The sequence below is a fragment of the Gambusia affinis genome, linkage group LG15 (assembly GCF_019740435.1).
Source record: "Gambusia affinis linkage group LG15, SWU_Gaff_1.0, whole genome shotgun sequence".
In the NCBI taxonomy this organism is placed as follows: Eukaryota; Metazoa; Chordata; class Actinopteri; order Cyprinodontiformes; family Poeciliidae; genus Gambusia; species Gambusia affinis.
In genome coordinates, this window is record NC_057882.1 from 13,104,153 (window position 1) to 13,126,863 (window position 22,711).

Below are 22,711 nucleotides of genomic sequence, written 5' to 3' on the forward strand. Positions count from 1 at the left end.
AATGTTTATCCTTTTCCTATTGAAAGGGAAATGTAAACCTCTCTGCATGCCAAAATATAGCAGGAAGCAGATGCTTGTGGCTCTAAAACAAACGGGGCACCCAAGAACAATATCACACGACGAGTCAGGTTTGCAAATGTTACTTATTGCAATACTTGATACCTGTAATATTTTTGTTTTTGAAACTTTTTACAGCTGATGTAGAATATGTTGCTGTTTTTATCCTCCCTCTTTTTACCATCTTCTATAATTATGATTATGTGCAGAACAAGTAAACTTTCAAACATTAAGTATATGTTTGAAGATATTTGTTGAGCTGTGCTAATATAGTGATAGCTTTAAGGGCCCAACAACAAATATAGGTTTAGGACCCCTTGCTCTGGATGTGGATCTCATAGACATAATAAAAACGTTATTATGTCAGTGCTGGATACACATACCGTACCTGGTTCCCATTTTCAGAGATTATGTTCTCTTCAAAAACTACAATCCCATGATGCCTTGCGCGCTTAGCTGTATTTCTTGTCGACGTGGGAAGGGAGGGATTCTGACACAAACAAATGTCTCTGGTTCCTCTGTTTGGGGCTTCTTACGGGAGACTGTGACATGTCAGGTGGATTTACATGAGAACTCCGTCACGTTGGAAACATGTGGCTCAAACCTGAAGAAATTCTGCTGAAGAACGCCTTCAAACTGTGGGTCACCGAGAAGGATAACGAGTATTTCGTACTGCAAAGACGACGGGGGTACGGAGAAGGAGGCGGCGGGCTGACAGGTAACGTTAGGGGCTTGCGGTTTTATCTTCTCGTATGGTTAGAGCAGCTGCTTTTACTGCGTAGCTAATCACATGTAAACACTAGTTAGTTACGGTTTAACTAACCAATATTGCTGCTTAGCTAATGTGCGGTGCGCAATTTCTAGGGCGGGAGCTTGTACCTCCCAGGAAAACAGCGTCTTTGCAACAGGTAGGAGTCAAGAGTCCATGATGTGAGGCACCAAACAGCTGGAATTCACATAGTCCAATTCATCTCTTTCTAGTCTGTTTTGTGTTTGTTACTCAGTTTAATCGACAAAAACGGCATGTTTTATGTCTTGATAATTTCCTCACTTTTATTTTTAGATTTGTTTCTACGAAAGAGTGAATAAGTAGAAACAAATCTGTCTTGTCATTAAAGACACCGTCCATGTGTATTTCCCCCCCCCACGAACAAATGTACGATGACAATGAAAAGTCAGCTTGGTATTAAAGGATGGCTCTTCATTGCAGTAGTTAAAATAAAACGTTGTTTTACAAAAAACGTGCTATTGTGTTGTATTTGGGTTGATGACGCCACAAGAGGCACAAGAATCGAGTTGATAAGCTGGCATGGGCAACAATGTTTGTGAATGAGTAACATTTGGAAGATTCTCAGAGATTCAGAAGCATTTGTGCTGGATGAAGAAATGCAAAAATACGCAATTCTGATGCTGTAACATTTCGGCTTTACGCTCCAGTAATAGATTTGTGCTGTTGAATGAGTCTCACTGTTTTTATATTTAATAAATGGATGTTGTTATTGAACTCTGTACATTTGCACTTGTATAAATAGACTGAACTTTACGGCTGCTATTTCATCCACCCGTTCATTCGTCATCTGACTGAATGACAGTCAGTTTGCACCCTGGACAGGTCATGAGTCCATCGTAGGGAAAGATAGAGACGCACAGGACAAACAATCCTGCATGCACTCATGCATGAGGACAATTTAGAGAGATCACTTAGCCAAACAGCCGTGTTTCTGGACTGTGGGAGGTAGCCGGAGGACCAACGCATGCACTAGGGGAACATACAAACTTCCCCAGGATGTGATTCAAACCCAGTACCTTTTAGCTACTAGGTGACGGTGCTACCGACTAGGCCACTGTTCACCCATGTGTTTTGTAATGATTTCTTTATCTTTTAAGTTGTGTTATTTGTCAGTGTATGTGCTCCATACACCGACCCCTCAGACTGCAAATGGAAAAAATATTGGAAAAAATGACAATTTGTTGTAGTAAATCTTCACTCTGAAGAGACAAAATAACCAACAAAATGCTAACAATCAAAAATAGGATAGCACTGGATGTCTAACAGAAGAATTTGTACCTTTTTAAAAAAAATAAAATAAAATCAGCTGTTTATAAAATCACCATAGTTGGATATGATGAATTTTATGTTCCTGAAGAGATAATTCATTATCTAAGATCAAGATTTGCTTTAAGCTCAAAACAAGAAGACACTTTTTTTTTTTTTTGTTATTTGTGCACCACATCATTATCACATTTACAAAAATGAGCTCTTACTACATGTTTTACTAACATTGTGGAGCCCTTATAAATACTGTCGAAGTTTAAGCAAACGGTGACAAGATGTGTCTTTTGGATATGGTTATTCCAGCTTAACTCAATATGATAGCTGAAGAGCTTTAATAATAAAATCTGGCCATTTCGGTCTACCTTGGTTCTTCAGTGTGTTTCATTAGGCCGAATTTTCCTGATAAACAATGTACTCATAATAATAATAATAAGGACCTTATGTGCAAAATAGAAATGCATTTGTAGGACTGATTTCATTATAAACATGCCAAATTCAACATAGTCACAAGAACTCTAGCGACGTCACCACAGGCATGTGGATGTGGAAATTTGTTCTTCACAGCTTAAATTTCATCTTGTCAAACTGTTAATGTAGAGCAAAATAGCAAAAACAAACTATGACAGAATGTTCTATAGGTGATAAAGTTGAACAGATTTTAGCCACTGACTAGCAATTTGAAATAATAATTTGAAAAATGGCTGCATCGCTCTGAAGAGTTTTAGAATATTTGGATCACTTTCTCTAACCGGCTAAAATAATAACGATTAAAAAAAACCCAACTGAATTTGTTACTTCTCAGCAATGTGGAGCTCTGCTCCCTGGACAGCAAATGAATCAGCAACTTTTTTATGCTCATTTCAGTTGCCACTCTCTAGATTTGGTCTTGTTGTTTTTCTAAAAATACATAGCAGGGCAAAGAAATCAACATTTTCTCAGGTTGGACCTGCCGCAACTTTGTTGTTTCCAATATAAATCGGTCATATTTAAGAAGTTGTCCCATAAACATCAACCCAAATTATTGTTCCTTTAACTTTATAAACAACTTTTGGAGTTTCTGCATGCTAAATCTTTTCTATTTTTTTATAGTAACAAAATATATTAAACTCAAGCCATGCTTATTTGCACAGCACCATACACACTACAGAGTTTTGAATGCTTTACAGTAAAAAAAGGAATGCAGTTGAAAAATACGATAAAAGGAAAATATTTAATCGTGTCATAAAAACAAACAACATATCAATTTAAAGCACAAATCTCTGAAGCATAGTAAAAATGAAACGATTGAAATAAACATTGACTTGTGTGTGGAATCTTCACAACAATAATGTTTTCAGTTCTGGTTTGAAGGAGCCAACGGTTTCTGCACGTCTCGGGCCTTTCAGGAAGTCTGATGGAGAACTGAGGATCACAGAAACTAAAGCTTGTTTGGTTCTGCTCCTGAACACACAGAGTGAACTGATCTCCTGTGACCTGAGGGGTCGAGGCGGTTCAGACCTGACATGCAGCTCTGGGGGGCGTCTAGGCCTGAGTCCGTTCAGCCTGCCAGATTAATGGCAGCTTTTTAATACCCACCCTTTCACAAACATTGGGCCGGAGCTGTGTTTTAAGGGCTTGTGTGATATTCCTTGGTGTTGGTCAAGCCAAAGACTAACAGCTGCAGCTGCATGCTGGATGTTGTATTTTTCTAATTGACAATAGTGATTATTATAATCAAGCCGACAGAACCTAAAAGCATCCACTGTGTTCTGCGTTTACAGGTTTCCCTTTATGTGGGAAAGTAACACATTATGTAATTAACATTTAGTGCCAAGTCCATAGGTTTCTAGCATTTCTAAATGATTTTTTTAGAATGTGTCTTTCTCTTTCTAATTTCTGCATAAGATTTGAGGGCTATTTTGGTCCAAATCCTCTTGTAGTTTTATGGACACACAGACTCAGTGGCTTTAAGGGTCTGTGGTCCTGTGCTGATGGTGAATATAAAGTTGTGTTTCACCACCATAGATGTTAACATACAGTTGTTTTTAAAAACGTACACACCCTTGTTAAAAAGGCACGTAATAATAAAAAAAAAAAAAACCAAACAAACTTGTTTTACAAGTAATGGGACAATTACCAAGTAAAATTGAGAAGTAGAGACGTAGCAAGTTATTTTCTTCTAAAGGAAAAATTTAGGCCCAGAACTTTGTTGAAGAATGTGCCATTGTCTTGAACTGCACACCGTCTTTTGTGATGCAATTCCAGCAGCAGGTATATTTGATACAAAAGAACACTGTGATCACAGTTAAACATGGTGGTGGCAGCATCATGATCTGGGGTTACGTCAGATGATCTGGAGTAGATTTTTGTTTGTTTGTTTTTCCAGAGGTGGATGAAATGATAATTATTTCCAAGTTCTTTTCAGTTCAGATCCAAAAATGTCGGGTGTCTGCTTGAAGCTGAAAATAAAGAGAGATTTAGTTTTTTTAGGATGAAAGTGAGCCCAAGCATGCAATCCTGATACACATAGAAGGACCTCAGAGGTGGACAAAAAATGTTTTAAAATGACCTAATAAAAAGTTGAGACTGAATCTGAGAGCTCTCCTGAACAGGGGATTGAAGAGTTTTAGTTAGTTCACTTAAATATTAAGTGAAGCTTAGAGTCCTACTAAAGAGTATTTTTATTTTTTTTCGTCTGCAGATATTTGTGTTTCAGTTGAATTTCACAGGATGGATCTCACATTATTTGTGGAAAAAGCTGTGAACCTATGCATCATGGTGTTCTGTTTTACATTTGACCAGCAGTGCAGACACTTTGGGGAGCCACTGTAGATGTAAGCATACTGTGAGTGATCAAGAAAAGCAACTGTACCACAACACAAGTCAAAAGCTGTTGCTTGTTTTTATTTTTTTGTAAATATAAAAAAAAAATGAATAGCTTGGCTTATCTAGATATTGAGGTTCGGAGACTAAATTGTGCATTTTCATGTATATATTGTGGATCAAAACCCCCACAGACCATCGTGATTGGAGATTGCCATGTGCTTAAATACATACATACGGAATCCATATTTCTTAAGTTTAAATATATGTAGATAAACTGTAAAACATAGGTTTTGGAGGATTATGACTATAAACATCCAAATCCTTTTAGATTTTTGGTTTTTGAGATAATAAATATGGATTGTTTTCAGTGTATATTTATTTAAAGCCCACGTTTGAAGCCCGTTGTCACAATAATCCCGCCTGCAAGGTCGACACAGGCATCGTTAGATGCACCTTCTAAACACTTACCAGAGCTTGAAGGTAAGTGGTATATGATTACTAACACAAGTGGTTTCCAGGAGTGGATCTAAAAATACCATATGTGGTTTAAACGGAGACAGCAGAGGTGATATACTTAACAAAATGAATCAGGAGGCTAAAGTCCTTTTTGCTTTGATTTCATTACATTTTTTTTTTAAAACCAGAGACATATTTTTCAGTCTCGAGATAAGTACATGAATGGTGTCACTTGATTTGGAGCTGCCAAGTGCTTTACGACTTGGAAGCTCATTTTGAGCCCATAAGGGGAGCCGACAGCAGGGAGGTCCGGTCCAACACTGATGCAGCCCATTAGAAAAAGGGTTTCAGCGCAACATTGTTAATAATTCATGGAGGGCTCGACAGAGAGCGGGTGTAAAGGTAACAGATTTGACTAAATATAGAGCTGGGGGCATTATTAATATCCGCTGCCTGGCCGTGTTTTTCAAGCTGTACTGTGATCCAAGTATTAAAAAAAAAAATACCAGACCTCCTAACATTAATGGGTGCTGTACTGTTTAAATTATTCATCATCAATCATCTTGTGTAATTGCACAAGCTGACACAGTTTTAGGGGGTCATCCAGTTGAGACCTTTTATTAAATTCCTGTCATGGTTGTCGTAGATTATTCTGATATTTTTCTGCTTTTTTTTTTTTTGGCAGCAGATTGAAAGTGGCACACTGGGTTTGTATCTGCTGTGTCTTACAGGCCTGCTTGTGGGAACTCTGGACACTGTGTTGGACTCGACATCCAAAGTTGCTCCTTATCGCATACTGCACCACACACCGGACTCACAGGTCTACTGGTCCATAGCATGTGGTATGTCGCTGGTTTTTTAACCTGAATCAAGCATTTTTAGGATCTTTCACAGTCTTTTCTGTTGTAGAAAAGACTGTGAAATTGTGGTTCTATTCAACAAATTTCACAAAATATTATTCAACTTAAAAAAAAAAAAATACTGTTAATTTATCAGCTAAGTTCATACAGATTTAAAAAGATGATCAGTTGGGGTGGGCAACGCTTTGTTTTTATTTGCTTTCTTTCACTGTTCTCGGGGTCAGGGGTCACCAAAGAAGAAATCGATCAGCACTGGGATTGGCTGCAGCAGAACATCATGAGGACACTCTCTGTGTTTGACTCCACTGAAGACATCACCAGCTTCGTACAGGGGAAGATTAGAGTAAGAGGCTGTTGAAAACCAGAGATTTACATGTTTTCATGAACTTTTACTCCACGGGGTAAGAGAAGTAATCCTAAGAACTCGGCCAAATAAAGGCTATTGTCAAGTATCTAAATTAAATATTCATTCATTTTATTTTTTATTTTTATTTTGCATTGCAGTCACAGATTGTCATGTCTTTTGTGGGATTGTATGTGATAAACACTCTCACTATGGTGTGTAACTGAGAAGTGGAAGGGAAGTGATACATGGCTACAAAAAGTTTACATATATCTGGTATTCATGGGAATAAGAATCTGAAAAGTGTGGTGTGCAGAGGAGTACTTATAGAGCCATATTTCACTTCAGTTACAACTACCAGTTTGGATTCTTTTCAGTACGTCGTAAATGTAGACCAGCTTTGCACATCTAGAAACAAAACATTTTGCCCGTTTTTTCTTTTATTTAATTATGTGCTGGGTTTTGGACTTTCACATTCAATCCCAGTAGGATACATTGATTTTTACGGATGTCATGAGACAACATCTACATTTTCTACTGGTATTAATGCTTCAGTAAGTCATCAATATTGCTTTTTTTTTATTTTTATTTTTTGCTTTTTTTTCAGGGCCTTATTGCTGAAGAAGGGAAGACCTCTCTTGTGCTGGAGGACGATCCAGAGAAATTCAGAGAAGCACTTTTGAGGTTTGAGAAGTGGTTCGAGCTGCCCGCCCAGGAAAAGCTGGTCACATATTACTCATGCAGCTACTGGAGAGGCAAAGTCCCCTGCCAGGGCTGGCTCTACCTCAGCACAAATTTTCTGTGCTTTTACTCGTACCTTCTGGGATCCGAGGGTAAGCGATGCCTGTGCTGTTGCGTGTGCTTCATTTTGTCGAGAAAATTTTGTTTTAATGTCACTAAGAGTGCTGTAGCTGCTATCAGCCACCAACTGGGGCTTTTATGGCTTTAAGGGAAGATAGCCGTTGGCTGTTTCCAAAATTGTGAAAGGACTATTACAGCTGGCTCACAGTGTAGAATTGAAAAGGGTAATGGGAAATACTGAATTGTGGGTCACAGAGGAAAGTTTCAAAACATTTTTGTTATTTAAAAAAAAAAAAAACGAAAAACTATAAGTAGTTGGGTAGCAGCTTTTTAATAAAGACTTAAAAGTAAAACGGTCAAATTGACGTGTGACCACTTATTGGTGCCACAGTTACAGAATAAAGTCTGCAGTTTTGCAACAGCATTGTCTCTACAGGAAGTGTGGGAGAACTTGACTAAAGTAAGACAGATGGGAAGACACGGATTTTACCTGACCTATTAAAGACTGTTTCTCTGTTGGAATCACTTTCTTGTGTCAGTATCGTTGAAAAACTGGAATCTCAGATTTAAAGGAAGCAACAACCTAAATCTTAGTGATGAAGAAAATACAATTTGTGACGCGTCCAGGAAAGACGAAGCAGGAAGTAAACACCCTGACCAAGTGGCAACTGTTGGTGTTTTTTATAAGCATGAAAAATACTTTCTGTTAAGGATAACTAGCTTTCACAGAGTTATTCTTTATCTGTGCCTGAGCCGAATGAAGGAGACAGCACTTGAGCTGGAGTAAAATGGCAGAAGGTGAGCTTGGAGCAACATTTTGACAGCTTTATTACGCTACATTACTAAAACGGAGACTGATATGTGGAGAAAAGGGACACAAATTCATGACTTGCCTCCCTTTCATAGATTATTGGTGGCAGGTGTTTGGAGAGAATGAAGTGTTGCTGTCGTGTGTAGCAGGGAAACGATGCCGGTCAGAACTTGAGTGGAAATCACAGCGTTTTCTTATTGTTTTCAGTTTCAGCCTTGAGAATGTCGTTATTTATTGAATCCATTAGAATATCAAAAAAGTTCATTTATTTCAATAAATGAATTCTTAACAATCTGGGTTTTTTTTTTATTTCTTAGTTTTGATGATATCCTGCTTGCAGCTTTTTAAAAACACCATATTTAACATTAGAATATATCAGACGAATAAAATCATTTTAATACAGAAAGGTGGGCTTAATGAAAATTAAAAGATTACTTTACATGTAGATCTTCCAGTTGTGTGAATACTGACTTGCACCACGAGTCTGAACACAGTTGAAAAAGTAAAGTTGTAAAAATGTTGACGCATTGCCTCCAAGATAATTGCTTTTAAATGGGTTTGTTGTGCTGACTCTGCAGTGAAACTGATCGTCTCCTGGGACGAGATCTGGAGGCTGGAGAAAACGTCGAATGTTATCCTGACTGAGAGCATCCATGTTTTGGCTCATGGGGAGGATCATTATTTCTCCATGCTGCTGCATCTGAATGAGACGTTTGTCATCATGGAACAGCTCGCTAACTACTCCATCAAGCGTCTGTTTGACAAAGAGGCTTTCCAGGGAGAGCCAGCTCTCTCCGACCCACTTCAGATTACCAAGAGGTACTGGTCGGTTTACAGTTACTCTGGAAAATTAAACCTGGGAAAAGAATAGGCATTTTTAAAAATTTTTTTTAATTGTGATGTTTTTCTTATGGTGTGGTTTCTGTTGCTCGTTTTCCCACAGAGGCCTTGAAGCTCATGCAAAAAGTGATCAATTCCGGGCATTTTTCAGGCTTCCCAAAGAGGAAAACTTATTAGAAGTGCACGAGAGCTTCCTGTGGGTGCCGTTCAGTCATTTTAATACGCTTGGCAAAATCTGCCTGTCCGAGAACTACCTTTGTTTTGCCAGTCAGGACGGAAGCCAGTGTCACATCGTCATTCCAATGCGAGAGGTAAAGCGGTATTTCTAAATTAGTAGTGACCCAGCACTACATCCCGTACCCTGGCTGACCGGTCGGCCCATATTGCCGTCTTGCAGGTCATTAATGTCGAGAAGCCCGATTCCGGCAGCAGGGCTTTGACGGTATGCGTGCGCGGCAAGAGAGCGTTGCGTTTCTCCGAGGTGCGGGACTACCAGCGGCTTGCTAACACAATCCGCAGCAGATGTGGGATCAGTGCCAGCCCACAGCACTCGGCTTCATCAGAGGTAAAAAGATTGCCTCTTTGTTTTACTCGGGCTATTTTCATCTTGTAGTTTGTATCGCTTTTTGACAGCAGACTGATGTACGCCGTGTCTTTACCGCTAAGGCCATACGAGGCGAGTGTCAGTCCCTCATAAATCACTTTGAGGACAATCCGGAGGACGTGACTCTGATGGTGGGACAGAAAGACACCAGCAAGGCTGTGAGCACCGAGGCCCTCATGACGGTTTTCCACCCTCAAGACGTTGAAAACCTCGATCCCAAAATGGTAAGCAGAAAAAAATAGAAGTATAGCATTAACGGAATATTTTCCGTATTTGACCGTATTTTATTTTTAAACAATGGAGAGTTTAAAAAACTCTCCATCTGTCAAAACTTCTGTCATTTTGACAGAATTTTACATTTTTTACACTTTCTGACCAATGTTTTTCATTGGATGTTTCAGTTTGGCTCGGATAAGAAAACCTTTGACATGAATTACACAGACTATAAACAGAAATACGCCTAAAAGCAAAATCCTGCTGTGGAACATTTAGATAAATATTAGTGGTTGTATCTGTTTAAATTTGAACTTGTATGTCCAATTTTCACTCACTTTGACAAAATCACAGTAAATTAAAAGTTGTGAATTCAGTTTTTAGGTCTAAAATTAATCAAAGTTGTATGTTGCATAATGCATTACGCTGGGAAAGAAAGAGCACGTCAAATTCTTCACTGAAAGAATTTAACACACACCCATCCATTCCCATAATGAGTGTTTTTGAGACTGGAGGTCTGAAAATTGAAGACTGATAAATTATGTGAAGATTTACTGTGTTTTTCAGCTGAAAGAGAAGATGAAGGAGCAGTCTTGGAACATCCATTTCTCTGAATACGGACGTGGGACCAGTATGTTTTTCACCAAGAAGACGCGAGACTTGATTGTCCGAGGCGTTCCCGAGTCTCTGAGGGGAGAGCTGTGGATGCTGTTTTCAGGTTTATATCTGTGCATCAAATATCACTCCTGCATCCTGCAGGCAAACGCCTTGAGTAGATTTACATCTAAACCGTGTGAAAACACTTGGTGTTTGGGCTCACTGTGGGTTTGCAGGAGCTGTAAACGACATGGCCACTCACCCCGGCTACTACACTGAGCTGGTGGAGCAGTCTCTGGGCACCAGCACTTTGGCCACAGACGAGATCGAAAGAGACCTGCACCGCTCTCTCCCAGAACACCCGGCGTTTCAGAGCGACACAGGAATCTCGGCTCTGCGCAGAGTCCTCACTGCGTACGCCTACAGAAACCCAAAAATCGGATACTGCCAGGTACTCGGGTTGTCTCCAACGATGCAGTTTCATATCTGAGACGGATAAGTTGATCTTTTAATTAGTGGTGGGAATGAAGTTGATGAGACGGAAACATGCATGTGGTACCAGGAGGGCAAACTTCAGTCTCCAGTTTTTAGAGACCAAGCAGTGGCGTAATTCTTTTCATTAAAAATGATAGAAATCCCACAGCTAGTTTATAAAGTATGACGTTTTACTAAAACTTCATACTTCAGTTTTAGAAAAAAAAAATCAAAGTTTTTATAAAATAATAGCTGGGGAGAAAAAAGATTTCTATTAATGTATATTTAGATTGAGGACAACACAACAGGTAGTCAGGACTCTTCTTTCACTGTGGACCTATTGATCAGAATTGATCAGTACATCCAATACATTGACCAGGATTCAGTTTCAAATCTGTTTACTTATTCTTTAAGTTTGAGCTGCTGATACAGATTTTAGTTAATTCTGTTTTCTCTCAGAGAACTATAAGATAAAAAGATATAATATTTAAAACATCATGTGGACGTTTTCTTTTGACTACATACCAAGTTAAAGCCAAATTAACCAAACAGAAAAGTTGAATGTTCATAAATAACTATGCACATCTGAAGCACATTTAAATGATTGATAACAAAATATCTGGATATCTCTGTGAAATAAACTTTTGTTTTTTGTCTCCTTTTAATATAAAATTGAATGTTGAAAGGGACAGAATTTTGTATTTTCCAGACACATATTCCTGTTTTATAGTACTCTAAAGTAAATATGTTGCATTCAGTTTTTATAAAAATGCCGTATATTTCAAACAAGACTTTAAAGAAATTTGACTTTGCACCTTAATGCCTTGAAATTGGGCATCTGTCTCTTTAAGAAGCTTCTGCTCTTTCTACTTTCAGCGTGTCATCATAATGTTTTTCTTTAACAACGTTTTTTGGTAACGTTTGATACTTTGTGTGATATTTTGAGTCCAGGTTTGTTTTTGATGAGGGAATAACATTGTAACATGATATAGTTGACAAACCCTCTTTTAAGTTATAGAAATTTAACAAACCTGTTGTCCAAGGTCTCCTCTCCAGCTATGTCACACAATCATAGTACTACAAACATCTTGTTGTCGTTGGAAACATTGCACACATGCGGCTGATTCTGTGGAAAATCGAGATCAGATTCCTGAGTCGCTGCCAAGTCTTATTCTGCTGGTGCTGCAGGTCAGAGGTCGTTTTCTCTGACAGCACTGAATCAGTGTGCTCCTCGCCCCGTGTAGGCCATGAACATTCTCACCTCCGTCCTGCTGCTGTACGCCAAGGAAGAGGAGGCGTTCTGGCTGCTGGTGGCCGTCTGTGAGAGGATGCTGCCGGACTATTTCAACCGACGGATCATCGGTGAAACTGCCAGCAGTGGATTCTGAAACATTAATTTGCCGACTCTTATTGGTACGCAGTCAAGACGTGCGACCGTTTGTTTTTTTTCCCCCGTTTCAGGCGCTCTGGTGGACCAGGCGGTGTTCGAGGACCTGATCAGAGAAAACCTCCCGCAGCTGGTGGAGCACATGACGGATCTGAGCTTCTTCTCGTCCGTGTCCCTGTCGTGGTTCCTCACGCTGTTCATCAGCGTCCTGCCCATCGAGAGCGCCGTCAACGTGGTCGACTGTTTCTTCTACGACGGCATAAAAGCCATCCTGCAGCTCGGCCTCGCCGTGCTGGATTACAACATGGAGGCCCTCATCGCCTGCAACGACGACGCAGAAGCGGTCACCATCCTCAACAGGTCCGAATGCATCCAAAAGCAAGGAAGATCAGCGCATTTCAAGCGTAAACCCCCTGAACTGTGATCCATCTATTTGTGATGGTTCTCCTTCAGGTTCTTCGATAGCGTGACTAACAAAGACAGTCCTTTGCCCCCAACGGTGCAGCAGGCTTCAGTGGGCAACAACGACAAAGCATCTCACGTCAGTGTGGATATCAGCGAGCTGATCCGCGAAGCCTATGAGGTATTTTATTTAAAAACATTTCGCCGTTTCACTCTTAATCAGCAATGTTTGGTTTTTTTGCTCGATAAGTCCGACTTCTCCTTTGGCAGAAATACGGACATTTCCGATCAGAGGAAGTTGAGAGTTCACGGAAGAAAAACAAGCTGTATGTGATCCAGACGCTGGAGGACACAACCAAGCAAAACGTGGTGAGTGAGCTCACGGTGGTGAATGTAATTAGATTGTTATTATTAAGCCTGACGCAAAAAGCAATTAATCGCATCATAAATTGAAATGAGCTCAAGTTCCATTCTGATAATTGATATTTTGACAGAGATATCATAATCCATTTTAGGTATGGTTTTGGTTGTACGTGTGTGTCTTTTTGCTTTGTTTTTTTCAGTTTTATTTATTGTTTTTGGTGTTTTATTTTGGATATTTAAAAGATCTTCCGGTGTTTGTTTGTTTTTTGTTTTTTGTGCAAATTAAAGTTTATTGGTCTCTTAAGGGGCACATTTTCATTATTAAAATATTACTAGGATAATTTATTGTCCTGTAAAATTGATCATGACAGGCATTAATGATTAATTAATATTCGTTTCAGATCCGAGTTGTGTCCCAAGATGTCCGATTTACAGCCTCGCAGCTTGACGAGCTTTACAACTTGTTCAAAGTGAGTCCATAACGTTAACACAGCACACTCTTTCCTTAAAAAAACAAAACAACAACAACAACAAAAACCCCCCACATAAAATAGTGATCAGATCACGCTTCTTTTCAGAGGCAGCATTTCCTCAGCTGCTACTGGACGATGAAGAGTCCAGCTCTGCTCCACCATGACCCCAGCCTGGCGTATCTGGAGCAGTACCAGCTGGGATTCCAGCAGTTCAGTGAGCTCTTCTCGCTGCTGGAGCCCTGGGCCTTCTGCGCCTCCAAGAGCACGCTCTCCCTCTGGGTCTTCCGCCTCATCGACGAGAACCAGGACGGCCTCGTCAACTTTAAGGAGTTCTGCTACGCCCTCGGTACGTTTGCTGGATTCCTCCGGTCATCCAGAGGAACGTCGTTTCTCCTCGCTGCTGCTTGTACTATAAAGGATTTTATTTCCACAGATACCTTATACGGAGCGTCTTTCACAAATAAGCTGAAGTTTCTCTTCAAGCTCCACCTGCCGCCAGGTTAGTGATGAACGACTGGACAGGAGTGGCCAATATTATAATTTGTCATGTTTTTAACCTTTGAAGCCCTCAAACAACGCAGTGCAGCGATTTGCTGAAGTATTCACACCCCACAAACTTTTACACATTTTATGTTTCAGTCATAAACTTCAATATATTTTACTGGATGTTTAACTAATAGACTGACGTAAAGAGTAAAAATAATAATGGATGATTCTCAAAATGTTTTTATTATTAAAAATCTGTTTAATGTGTTCAACCCCATTGTTAGCAATCAATTAATCTATTGATTATTCTGATGATTAATTGAATTTTATTTTTTTTTTCTAAAATGGCACAGATGTTTTATTTTTACCACTTTATTTTATACAGTATTGGAAATACATTAACAGACACAAATAATTCAATTAATTTTTAAAATAAGAAAATAACAAAATCATGCACATTTGCTTTTACTTTCTGTTGGAATATCACATAAAAGTTAAATAAAATCTGTTGAAGATTCAAGCGGCATAAATTTTTTCATAGCTGTATTTCTTTATTTACTGTGACAACTGATTCTTTAGCAGCTGAGACGTTTTAATCTCGAGTCTGTAAAGTTGTGTCCCTGCAGTTTACAGAACGTTGTATTGTTTATTTTTAGTTTCCTATATTACCGCAGAGGATTTTCCAACACGTTCACGTTACACCAGTCTTGAAGAACAAGTCAAAGCCGAAGTCAGACAGTTCTAATCCAGCTGTGGGTTTTCTTCGCGGCTTTAAAACATACGGCTTGTCATTTCAAAAGTCAGGATTTGTTGGGCGAGCGGTGCTCAGCCTCGGGCAAGACGCTTGTCCTTGAATGTGTGGCTCTTATCTCCGTGATGTGTCACCGCCTTCTCGGAGGCTGGGGGTAAGAATAGCCCATGCTGAATGAAGGAACTTGCCATGGCAACGATGGGTGTCGGGAGCCGCAAGGGCTTTTCTGCCGTGGGATGGTTCCTCTAAAAACAGGAGCGGCGCAGCGAAAGAGCTGCTCAGATCGCAACTGACAGCTTAGCAGCAGATGAGCCCTGAGTCACCATTGGTGCTGTGCCAGGCCAATAAACATCAAGCTGCACAGCCTGTGTCTCCTGGAGAGGGCCGAGCGCTGCAGCACCAAGGACAGGTCACAGCAGGGTGCTGCCAGTCACCTTATTTTGTTGGGATTCGGCCTAAATCAGCCACTGGAAGCTCTCTTTGTCATCCGCTTCCTCTTCCCAAGCAAAAGGGTGCTGCTCCAGACACTTTATTGATCCAGGAAATTGAATCATGTGCTCTTTGAGTGGAGAATCTTTCAGCCCTAATAAAAGGTGCAGCAGCTGGGTGCACTTATCAGTCACAAAGGGCAGCGAAATGCTCAGTTACATCATCTTTGTTTTCTGTTTGCAGCAGGGGGAATAAAAATCTTTCATTCCTTTAAACGTTGAAGCTCAGCAGGAGTTATTTGTTTCCCTGCATTCCCATCCACAAAGTGTCGGATAGAAAAAGAAAAAAGTGGAGCATTTTGGATTACACGGACGAAATTATGTAAATTGAATTGAGATTGACACAGGAGAAGGTCTCTTGTGTCGGATTAGAGTGCGGACCTCAGGCGGTGCTGCTAATGCTGCACCAAGCCATCAGGCAGATGAAATGACGTTTGCTTGACTTGTCGGGATAATTGTTTAATCAATGCATGGAAGCAACACGCATGCCTGCACCCACATGTGGTCATGAGTGGGGCTTGGAGCTCAGAAGTATTGAGATACGGATTCTTTCAAAAATATTCAACCTTTTTTTTTGCCCCCAAAGTCATTTTTTTTGTATACATAATGATGTGAAGAAGTTTTTTCCCCACATTTTGTAATTTCTTTTTTTTTGCTCACATGCAAATGTTTCAGAGAAAAAAAATCCAAACCTACAAGGCCCAGTAAGTTGGTATGCCACACTTTTCAGTTTTTTACCCCCTACCTGGTGTCCTTAACAAGCTAAGATTTCTGAAGTACAGTAAACAAAACGTTATTTTTGTGCCTTCCAAGATGAAATTCGCAAAGCGCTTCAAGAAGCGGACTAATACATGCACAAAAGCAGATTGGACATTTAACAAACTTACATTTTTTAAAGACTAATTTCATGCAATGGAAAGAAAAAGAAAACTCGGCTCTTTCGACAAATATGAGTTGATTTAAAATGCAGTACTTTTTTTTTTTTTTTTGTGCTATGGTAGATTTTTTTTCTTTCTGCACCACATCAAGTACGGTGAAATTTGCTATTAAATCATTCAATCATAGACTATTCACCTATTTTCTAAGGGTCTTAAACTTTTCTTATATTTTTACAAAACTATGTTGGATTCTGTCTTAATTTCTGTTTTCTGCCTGTGCGGATTCTCTGCCACCTCTCTGTCCTTTCTGCTTTCAGTTCTCTCACAGACTGTCTCTTTAGCTTTCACAGGTAGTCCTTTGCACATAAAGGAACAAAGAGTCCAGCAATTTCTTCCAACAATTGAAGACTCCTCTCACTTGACCAGACTCGCTGGTTAGCCTCTCCTCTTTTTCTTCTCCCTAAAAAGTTGCATTTCTCCCCTTTTTTTTCCCCCTAACTCATAATTCAGTCTTTTCTGAAGGTTTTTCCTCTGTACAGTTTTAACATGTGACCCATTTCTTTTTCAGCCTTTGATCTTCCCGAAGATGGTGTCATAAGAAAAAGTCCTGAAAGAGGTAGGGTTACATCTATATTTGCAGCTCTATTCTCAGGATTCTCATGCAAACTGGAAAAGTCTGGGTTTTTATTTTCAACCAGCGGGTGGAGAAAGAATGCTTCCTAACTCTGTTTCCTGTTTCATAGTCTAAAAGTTCTGCTTCCATCCTTCCTTTATTTTCTTTCCTTTCATCTTTATGTCTGAAGTAAAGTCTTTCTTTGATACATGTATCATTCCTCATGGCTTCTTTCCTACCTCTCATCTCTATGTACTTCCCTTTTTCTTTCTTGTGTCCTTTCCTCCTCCTTTCCTCTATCCTTCCTTGCTTTCTCTTTCTGACTTCCTTCTTTCATCCTCATTATCTTTTCCTTATTTTATTCCTCCTTTTCTTTTCTGCCTTGCGTCTCTTCTTGTTTTTCCTCGTTTCCTTTTTCTCTTTTCTTCTGCATGTCTTTTTACATCCTTCATTCTTCCTTTCATGCATTTTCTTTTTTCCTTCCTTCATTCCTTGTCTCCTCTGTCCCTTCCTTCTGTCGTTTACTTATAACTTTTCTTCTTTCCTTCTTGTCTCCTCCTTCCTCTTTGTTCTGTCCTCTCTGTATTTATGTCCTTCCTGGTATCTTTTCTTTAGTCTACTTTCTTCCTTGTGTCGAATTTTCCTTGTTTCTTTTCTCCTTGGTGGCCTTTCCTTTCTTTAATTTCTTCCATATTCCCTTTCTTTGTTCCCTCCCTTTCTTCCTTCTGTCATTTTTTTCCATATGTGTGACACAAGTGATGTGTCTTCTTTACCTTACTGGTGTCCTTCCTTCCTCCTTTGTTGCATTTCTTAATTTCCTTCCTTCTTTCCACATATCCTAATTTTCTTCCATGTGTTCTTCCTTCCTTGCTTTATTATTTTTCCTTCCTTTTTACCCTGGTGCAGCTTTTTGCCTTAGAGTTTCTGGTTTTGCAGGTACCACACTGAAAACCTCAACAAAGTAGAAATACCTGCCATTTGTTTCTAGTGATCTGTTGCCTTTTACAACGACTCTATAGGGCTGAGCGCTCTTTATGACAAGTCTGGAAAAACAGGATATCTTTGACATGAAAGATGTCAAAGATATCCTGAAGACAGTTTGTGTTTTCATCTGATCCTCTTCCGCCTGTCAAACCAACAGGCAGGGGAAAGGTTGACCTTCAGGCCTATCTGAAACAATGGCAAAATGAAATACTTAAAAAGGAGGAAACAATCAAGGATCTACCAAGAATTAATCAGGTAATCTATCTAATCGTCTGTTTATTTCCCTTAAGGAATTAATCACCCCTATAGAATGATGTCGTCTTCATTTCCCACTTCAGGCTCAGTTCATCCAGTTCTCCAAAACCCTCTATAACATCTTCCACGGCGACCCGGAGGAGGAGTCCTTGTACCGGGCCGTAGCCCACGTGACCAGCCTCCTCCTGAGGATGGAGGAGGTTGGCCGGAGGCTGCAGGAGCCAAGCAGCCCGCCCGCCGAGGCCACGCAGCCTGCCAGCACCGCCGCTTCGACCCAAGAGGCCTCCTTTAAGGAGACCTCGGACGCCTCCAGCTCTCACAGCAGCCAGGAGGGGGCGGCGGAGCGGCCGGATCCGGATTGGTCGTTTTCCTTTGAGCAGGTGCTGGCCTCGCTGCTCAACGAGCCGACCATCGTCGGCTTCTTTGAGCGGCACGTTCACATTCAGACGAAACTGGGACAAGCCAGGGTTGCGCAGCTCAAACTGAAGGCCAATAAGTAAAAAAAAAAAAAAAAAAAAAAAGGAGGCATAAGGGAATCGTTACTGTGTTTCTGACTCACGCTACAGGTTTCATTTCCTTTCTCCGGCCAGATTGGAACGTGGACTTTGACGCTAATGTGGGTTTAAAATTCTGCGTACGTTTCGCTGATTATCCAAAACGACGGGATCCGAAAGACACTACAGGAGCTTCACTGACCAACACACCCGGTGTGTTATTAATTTTATCCCGATCTCATTATGCATTTCACCCCTATTCTCTCACGTAGCTGCACTTTCACAAGTCAGATTTAAGAAACTGAGTCAAACGTGACAAATACCTGACAAGTCTGTAGAGTCAATAAACTAGGAATCTGTTTCTGAATGTTTAAATGTATATCGGATTAGTATGCACTACTTAGAATGAAACAACAGTGTCTGATAGTTTGTCCTTTGACTTGTTAGTTTTGCTCAGAACTTCAGCTTAATGTAAGAAACACCAGCTTAGTTAATAGAGGAGTAGAGCAGCAGTGGGTAGAGGACACGTTGTGCTGCTGTTCCTGGAAGCCATAAACTGATCAGTTTATCTGACTGGAAATAACACATTTTGAGAGCAAAAATAAATAAACTTCAGTGAAAAACATTTGCAATAACCAGGGCTGGATTTAGGATTATGGGGCAAGATTTTCTTTCCACATGCAGATTACAATAAATAGCTAGATATACATCAACTCCAGTTTTTATTGTATTTTATTTTATTATCTTTGTATCTGTCTTCTATAAAAAGTTCCTCATAAGTATATTAAAAAATGTCTTTATCCACACAAAAAAATGTGCTGAAATATTAAGATGCCTGTATGTGGAGATTGAACTACACCAAAAAAAAAAAAAGAAAACAAGAACATATTCATTTTAGACACATTTGGAGATTTAACAATAAAATTATCTGTAAGTTCAAAAACTAAAAACTCCCATTTAGATTCATTAAACACGAAACAATCAAGCAGAATTTCTGTTCATTTAGATGAGTGTTGTACACGGCTAATAAAAACCCCAAACTTTGCTTCTACTTTGGAAAAAATGTAATGAAAGAAATTTTGGCACAAATTTCTTGGTGTGGTCATCAATTTATTGATGTGGTCATGTTGTGATATATAGAGCCAACCAAAGAAGCTGCCTGTTCAGAGTACTACATCTACACATAATAGTGGAAAGTTGAGTGGAAGGAAGATGCAAGGATTGTAGAGCTAAGTCCATTAGACAGTTTGGGGGAAATTTAAAAGCTGTGTGCTAGAAAAGCCAACACAAACAGACGGATTAAAATGAGTTGAACTGTTGGATTATTTAATCCACTCTTCAACCAGAAACATCAGAATGGTGTTCCGATTCTGTAATTCATGCAAAAGAAGCTCCATCTTGTAAACCAAAGTATTGTCTAAAACTGATTATTTTATTTTTTTTCTGAGAAACAGGATTTAGGATTTTGTATTAGCTGTGAGCCATAATTCACAATAGATGAGAATAAAATCATTTGGATAAACTTTACAGAAACACCCCCCGACTTTTTAGTGATATTGAAAGATTTCCATTTATTATATGCACAATATCAAATCAGATTTAGACAGCAAAGCCATGGGGCCCCCAGACTACTGCCCTGGTAAAGCCCTCACTAAACACCGGCCCTGGCAATAACATGCTGCAGAGGGCGCTGTTGTGCCACACAACACAGTTAGTTGTTTTGCTTCTACAGCAGCAATCAAGGTGAACGTATTGTACACTGAATGACGTAACTCAGGCTCGTGCTCGACAGGCTTCGCTAGATCAACACATTTTTCATTAGTAGGTCAAAAACTTGCCTGAAAACCAGGAGATGTCCAGATTAACCTGCTGTGCGCTGTCTGCAGACCTCGCTGGACGACTCTCTCGCAGGGGTGTCAAACTCCAGTCCTGGAGGGCTGCAGTCCTGCAACTTTTAGATGTGCCTCTGCTGCATCACCTGAATAGAATAATTAGGTCATTAAGGTTCTGGAGAACTGGTCTACACAAGGAGGAGGGAATTAAGCCGTTTCATTCCAGTGTTTTGTACCGGTAGCACTTCTAAAAACTGCAGGACACTGCAGGCCCTCGAGGACTGGAAGGCTGACAGCTGTGACTCATTGTTACTTTCTCTCCGTCCGTGTTGGTTTCCTGTAACCGTCGACCCAATGAGCTCCAGGACTGTTGAACCTTTTGAAGGATATTTTTTTTTTTGCTTCATCGAATCTCAGGGTGACATTTGCGTAGACACATAAGGGGTTAAAAAGGGATATTTTTCAACCTGATGCATAAAGCAGTATATCAACAGAATTATATATTAACCTGTGTCGTCTGCAGCATTTACATATAGAGCATGTTGTAGCATAGTTACAGGATTTGCAAGGCCTCTGCTTTCGCTGCTTGCTACATGAAGCCAGAGTTTTCAGTGTTTCTGACTATTTTTTTTTGTCTGTGTGTGTGTGTGTGTCCTGTTTTTCGTCTTCATATTGCTTCTGTCTCAGTGGACAATTTGCACAGTTGTTAAAGATTTACAAGCTGTAGTTGTGTTCGTATCTCGGTGGCAGGGGTCAGCTGCGGCTTGTCGTCTCTTGGGGCCAAATCAACGGATTTATATGTCGCTTTAGAGTCTCTGCTTTTCTCCGGAGTAACTAGTTTTTTTTTTGTCTGTTTTTATGTGCCTCTTAAATGAAGCTGAAATGTTGCGCTGGCTGTTTTTAATCATTTGCTGAATAATTATTTTGTCGTCGTTGACTAACCAGGACTGAAAGACCCACCCTTTTTGTGTTGTATTAATTTTACTTTTACTGTTGGAAGTTTACAAACTCATCTTAAACTCACCATTACTCTCTGGAGTAAAAAAAAAGTAATAAATATGCCACCGTTTCTATGTGAAATGTGTAAGAAAATAGCAAAATACATTATTGATGTATTGATATGTTATCCTTTCCTAATTTTAAAGTCTAATAATAAATGATGGACATGTGAACAAGTCCTGAGTATCAGCAGGAGAGTTTAGTATCTATTTATTACGACAGATGGGGAGGAAAAGGAAAAGCTAAATTTGAGCATGATTTTACATTTAGTTACTGTTTGCCTGCCGTCATGTTTTCTTTTTAACGTCTTTGAATGTCACAATTATTATGAAATGCAAACGGCAACTAATTCTGGAGCAGGATGTGCATGAATTGAGCTTGAGCATGCGTTGGTCCGTTGCTTTCTCTTTATTCTTAAATCACAAGTACTTTGATTTCAAGAATCTATTTGTTTGTCTTTGCAAATCTAAAGTATTCACATTTAAGCGTTCCTTTATGCAAAAATATTTTTCAAACACCCATAAAAGTGTCTATCCTCTTTGCAGAGGAGGGGAAAGTCGATGCGTGGCTCTGAAAACCTCTCAAGTTCTTATTTTGCGAGACGTGACGCTTGGATGTTTGTTTGATTTATATGGATTAGTTTGGTTGGTGCCTAAATGTATGAGAATAAAGAGCAGTGATTTAATGAGTTGTCTTTTGTCTTAATAAATAAGATCTCTGGAGAACATATAGACTCACTGAGAATAGATCTTAAGTGTTCACACATTTTTCTAGAATCAAATTTTCAGATTTCTTGGCCCATTATAAACCAAATTATTATTATTATTTAAGAAATGTATGGCAGGTATTTCTATAATGGGAAGATTTAAATGTGGAACCTCCAAAAACCTCAAACTGCAAGGAGGGGGAAAAAAAAGCTTTGTTTTGAGATTTGGCTGAATTTCATGCTTCTTATTGATCTTAACTTATGCACAGTTAAAAGGTAGAAAGATCAACTATATAATGAAAGTGTCTCAACTTCACTGTATAAAACAATTAAATGACAGGATTCACTCCAAGAACACTTTTATTTGTGTTCTTGGAGTGAACACAAGTGAAAGTGTTCATTCCACTTGTACTTTTGGAAGTAAAAGTGGAATGAACACTTTTTTTTCACGGCAGCATCAATGACACTTTCTTCTGTTGTCTTTGTATGACACACAAACAGAGGTGGGGACTCGAGTCACATGACTTGGACTCGGGTCGTTAAAATCAAGACTTGAGACTTGACTTTGAAAAAATACTCATAGACTCAGACTTGACTTTGACTTTCACAATTGGGACTTGACTTGACTTGAAACTCTTTATTTGGAAAGACTTGATATTCCACACAAGTCAAAAGTTTAAAAC

The 22,711-nt window shown here is 39.5% G+C and overlaps 1 protein-coding gene across 2 annotated transcripts; it reads left to right on the plus strand.

Annotated features, from left to right (window-relative positions):
• The first annotated feature begins 498 nt into the window (after positions 1-498).
• tbc1d8b (TBC1 domain family member 8B) lies at positions 499-22,010 on the plus strand. 2 transcript variants are annotated; one of them, XM_044140899.1, is made up of 21 exons: positions 499-775; positions 6,106-6,216; positions 6,459-6,577; positions 7,185-7,410; positions 8,768-9,008; positions 9,133-9,340; positions 9,427-9,594; positions 9,696-9,857; positions 10,414-10,564; positions 10,680-10,894; positions 12,162-12,279; positions 12,379-12,664; positions 12,758-12,887; positions 12,977-13,075; positions 13,471-13,539; positions 13,648-13,888; positions 13,976-14,041; positions 16,487-16,579; positions 16,714-16,761; positions 17,900-17,997; positions 18,081-22,010. In XM_044140899.1, the coding sequence occupies exons 1-21, from the start codon at positions 649-651 to the stop codon at positions 18,495-18,497; spliced, it is 3,393 nt and encodes a 1,130-aa protein (XP_043996834.1). In that variant the 5' UTR covers positions 499-648; the 3' UTR covers positions 18,498-22,010. The 2 variants fall into 2 exon arrangements, with proteins under 2 accessions (XP_043996834.1, XP_043996835.1); XM_044140900.1 differs by lacking the exon at positions 16,487-16,579 and having other exon boundaries at positions 500-775.
• Positions 22,011-22,711: the final 701 nt, after the last annotated feature.

Bases quoted from the DNA above. Each gene is read 5' to 3' on its own strand.
- tbc1d8b (XM_044140899.1), top strand. From the start codon at position 649: ATGTGGCTCAAACCTGAAGAAATTCTGCTGAAGAACGCCTTCAAACTG. The intron at 13,540-13,647 runs GTGAGTCCATAA...GCTTCTTTTCAG, and splicing joins AGCTTTACAACTTGTTCAAA to AGGCAGCATTTCCTCAGCTG. The intron at 16,580-16,713 runs GTTAGCCTCTCC...TTTCTTTTTCAG, and splicing joins TCACTTGACCAGACTCGCTG to CCTTTGATCTTCCCGAAGAT.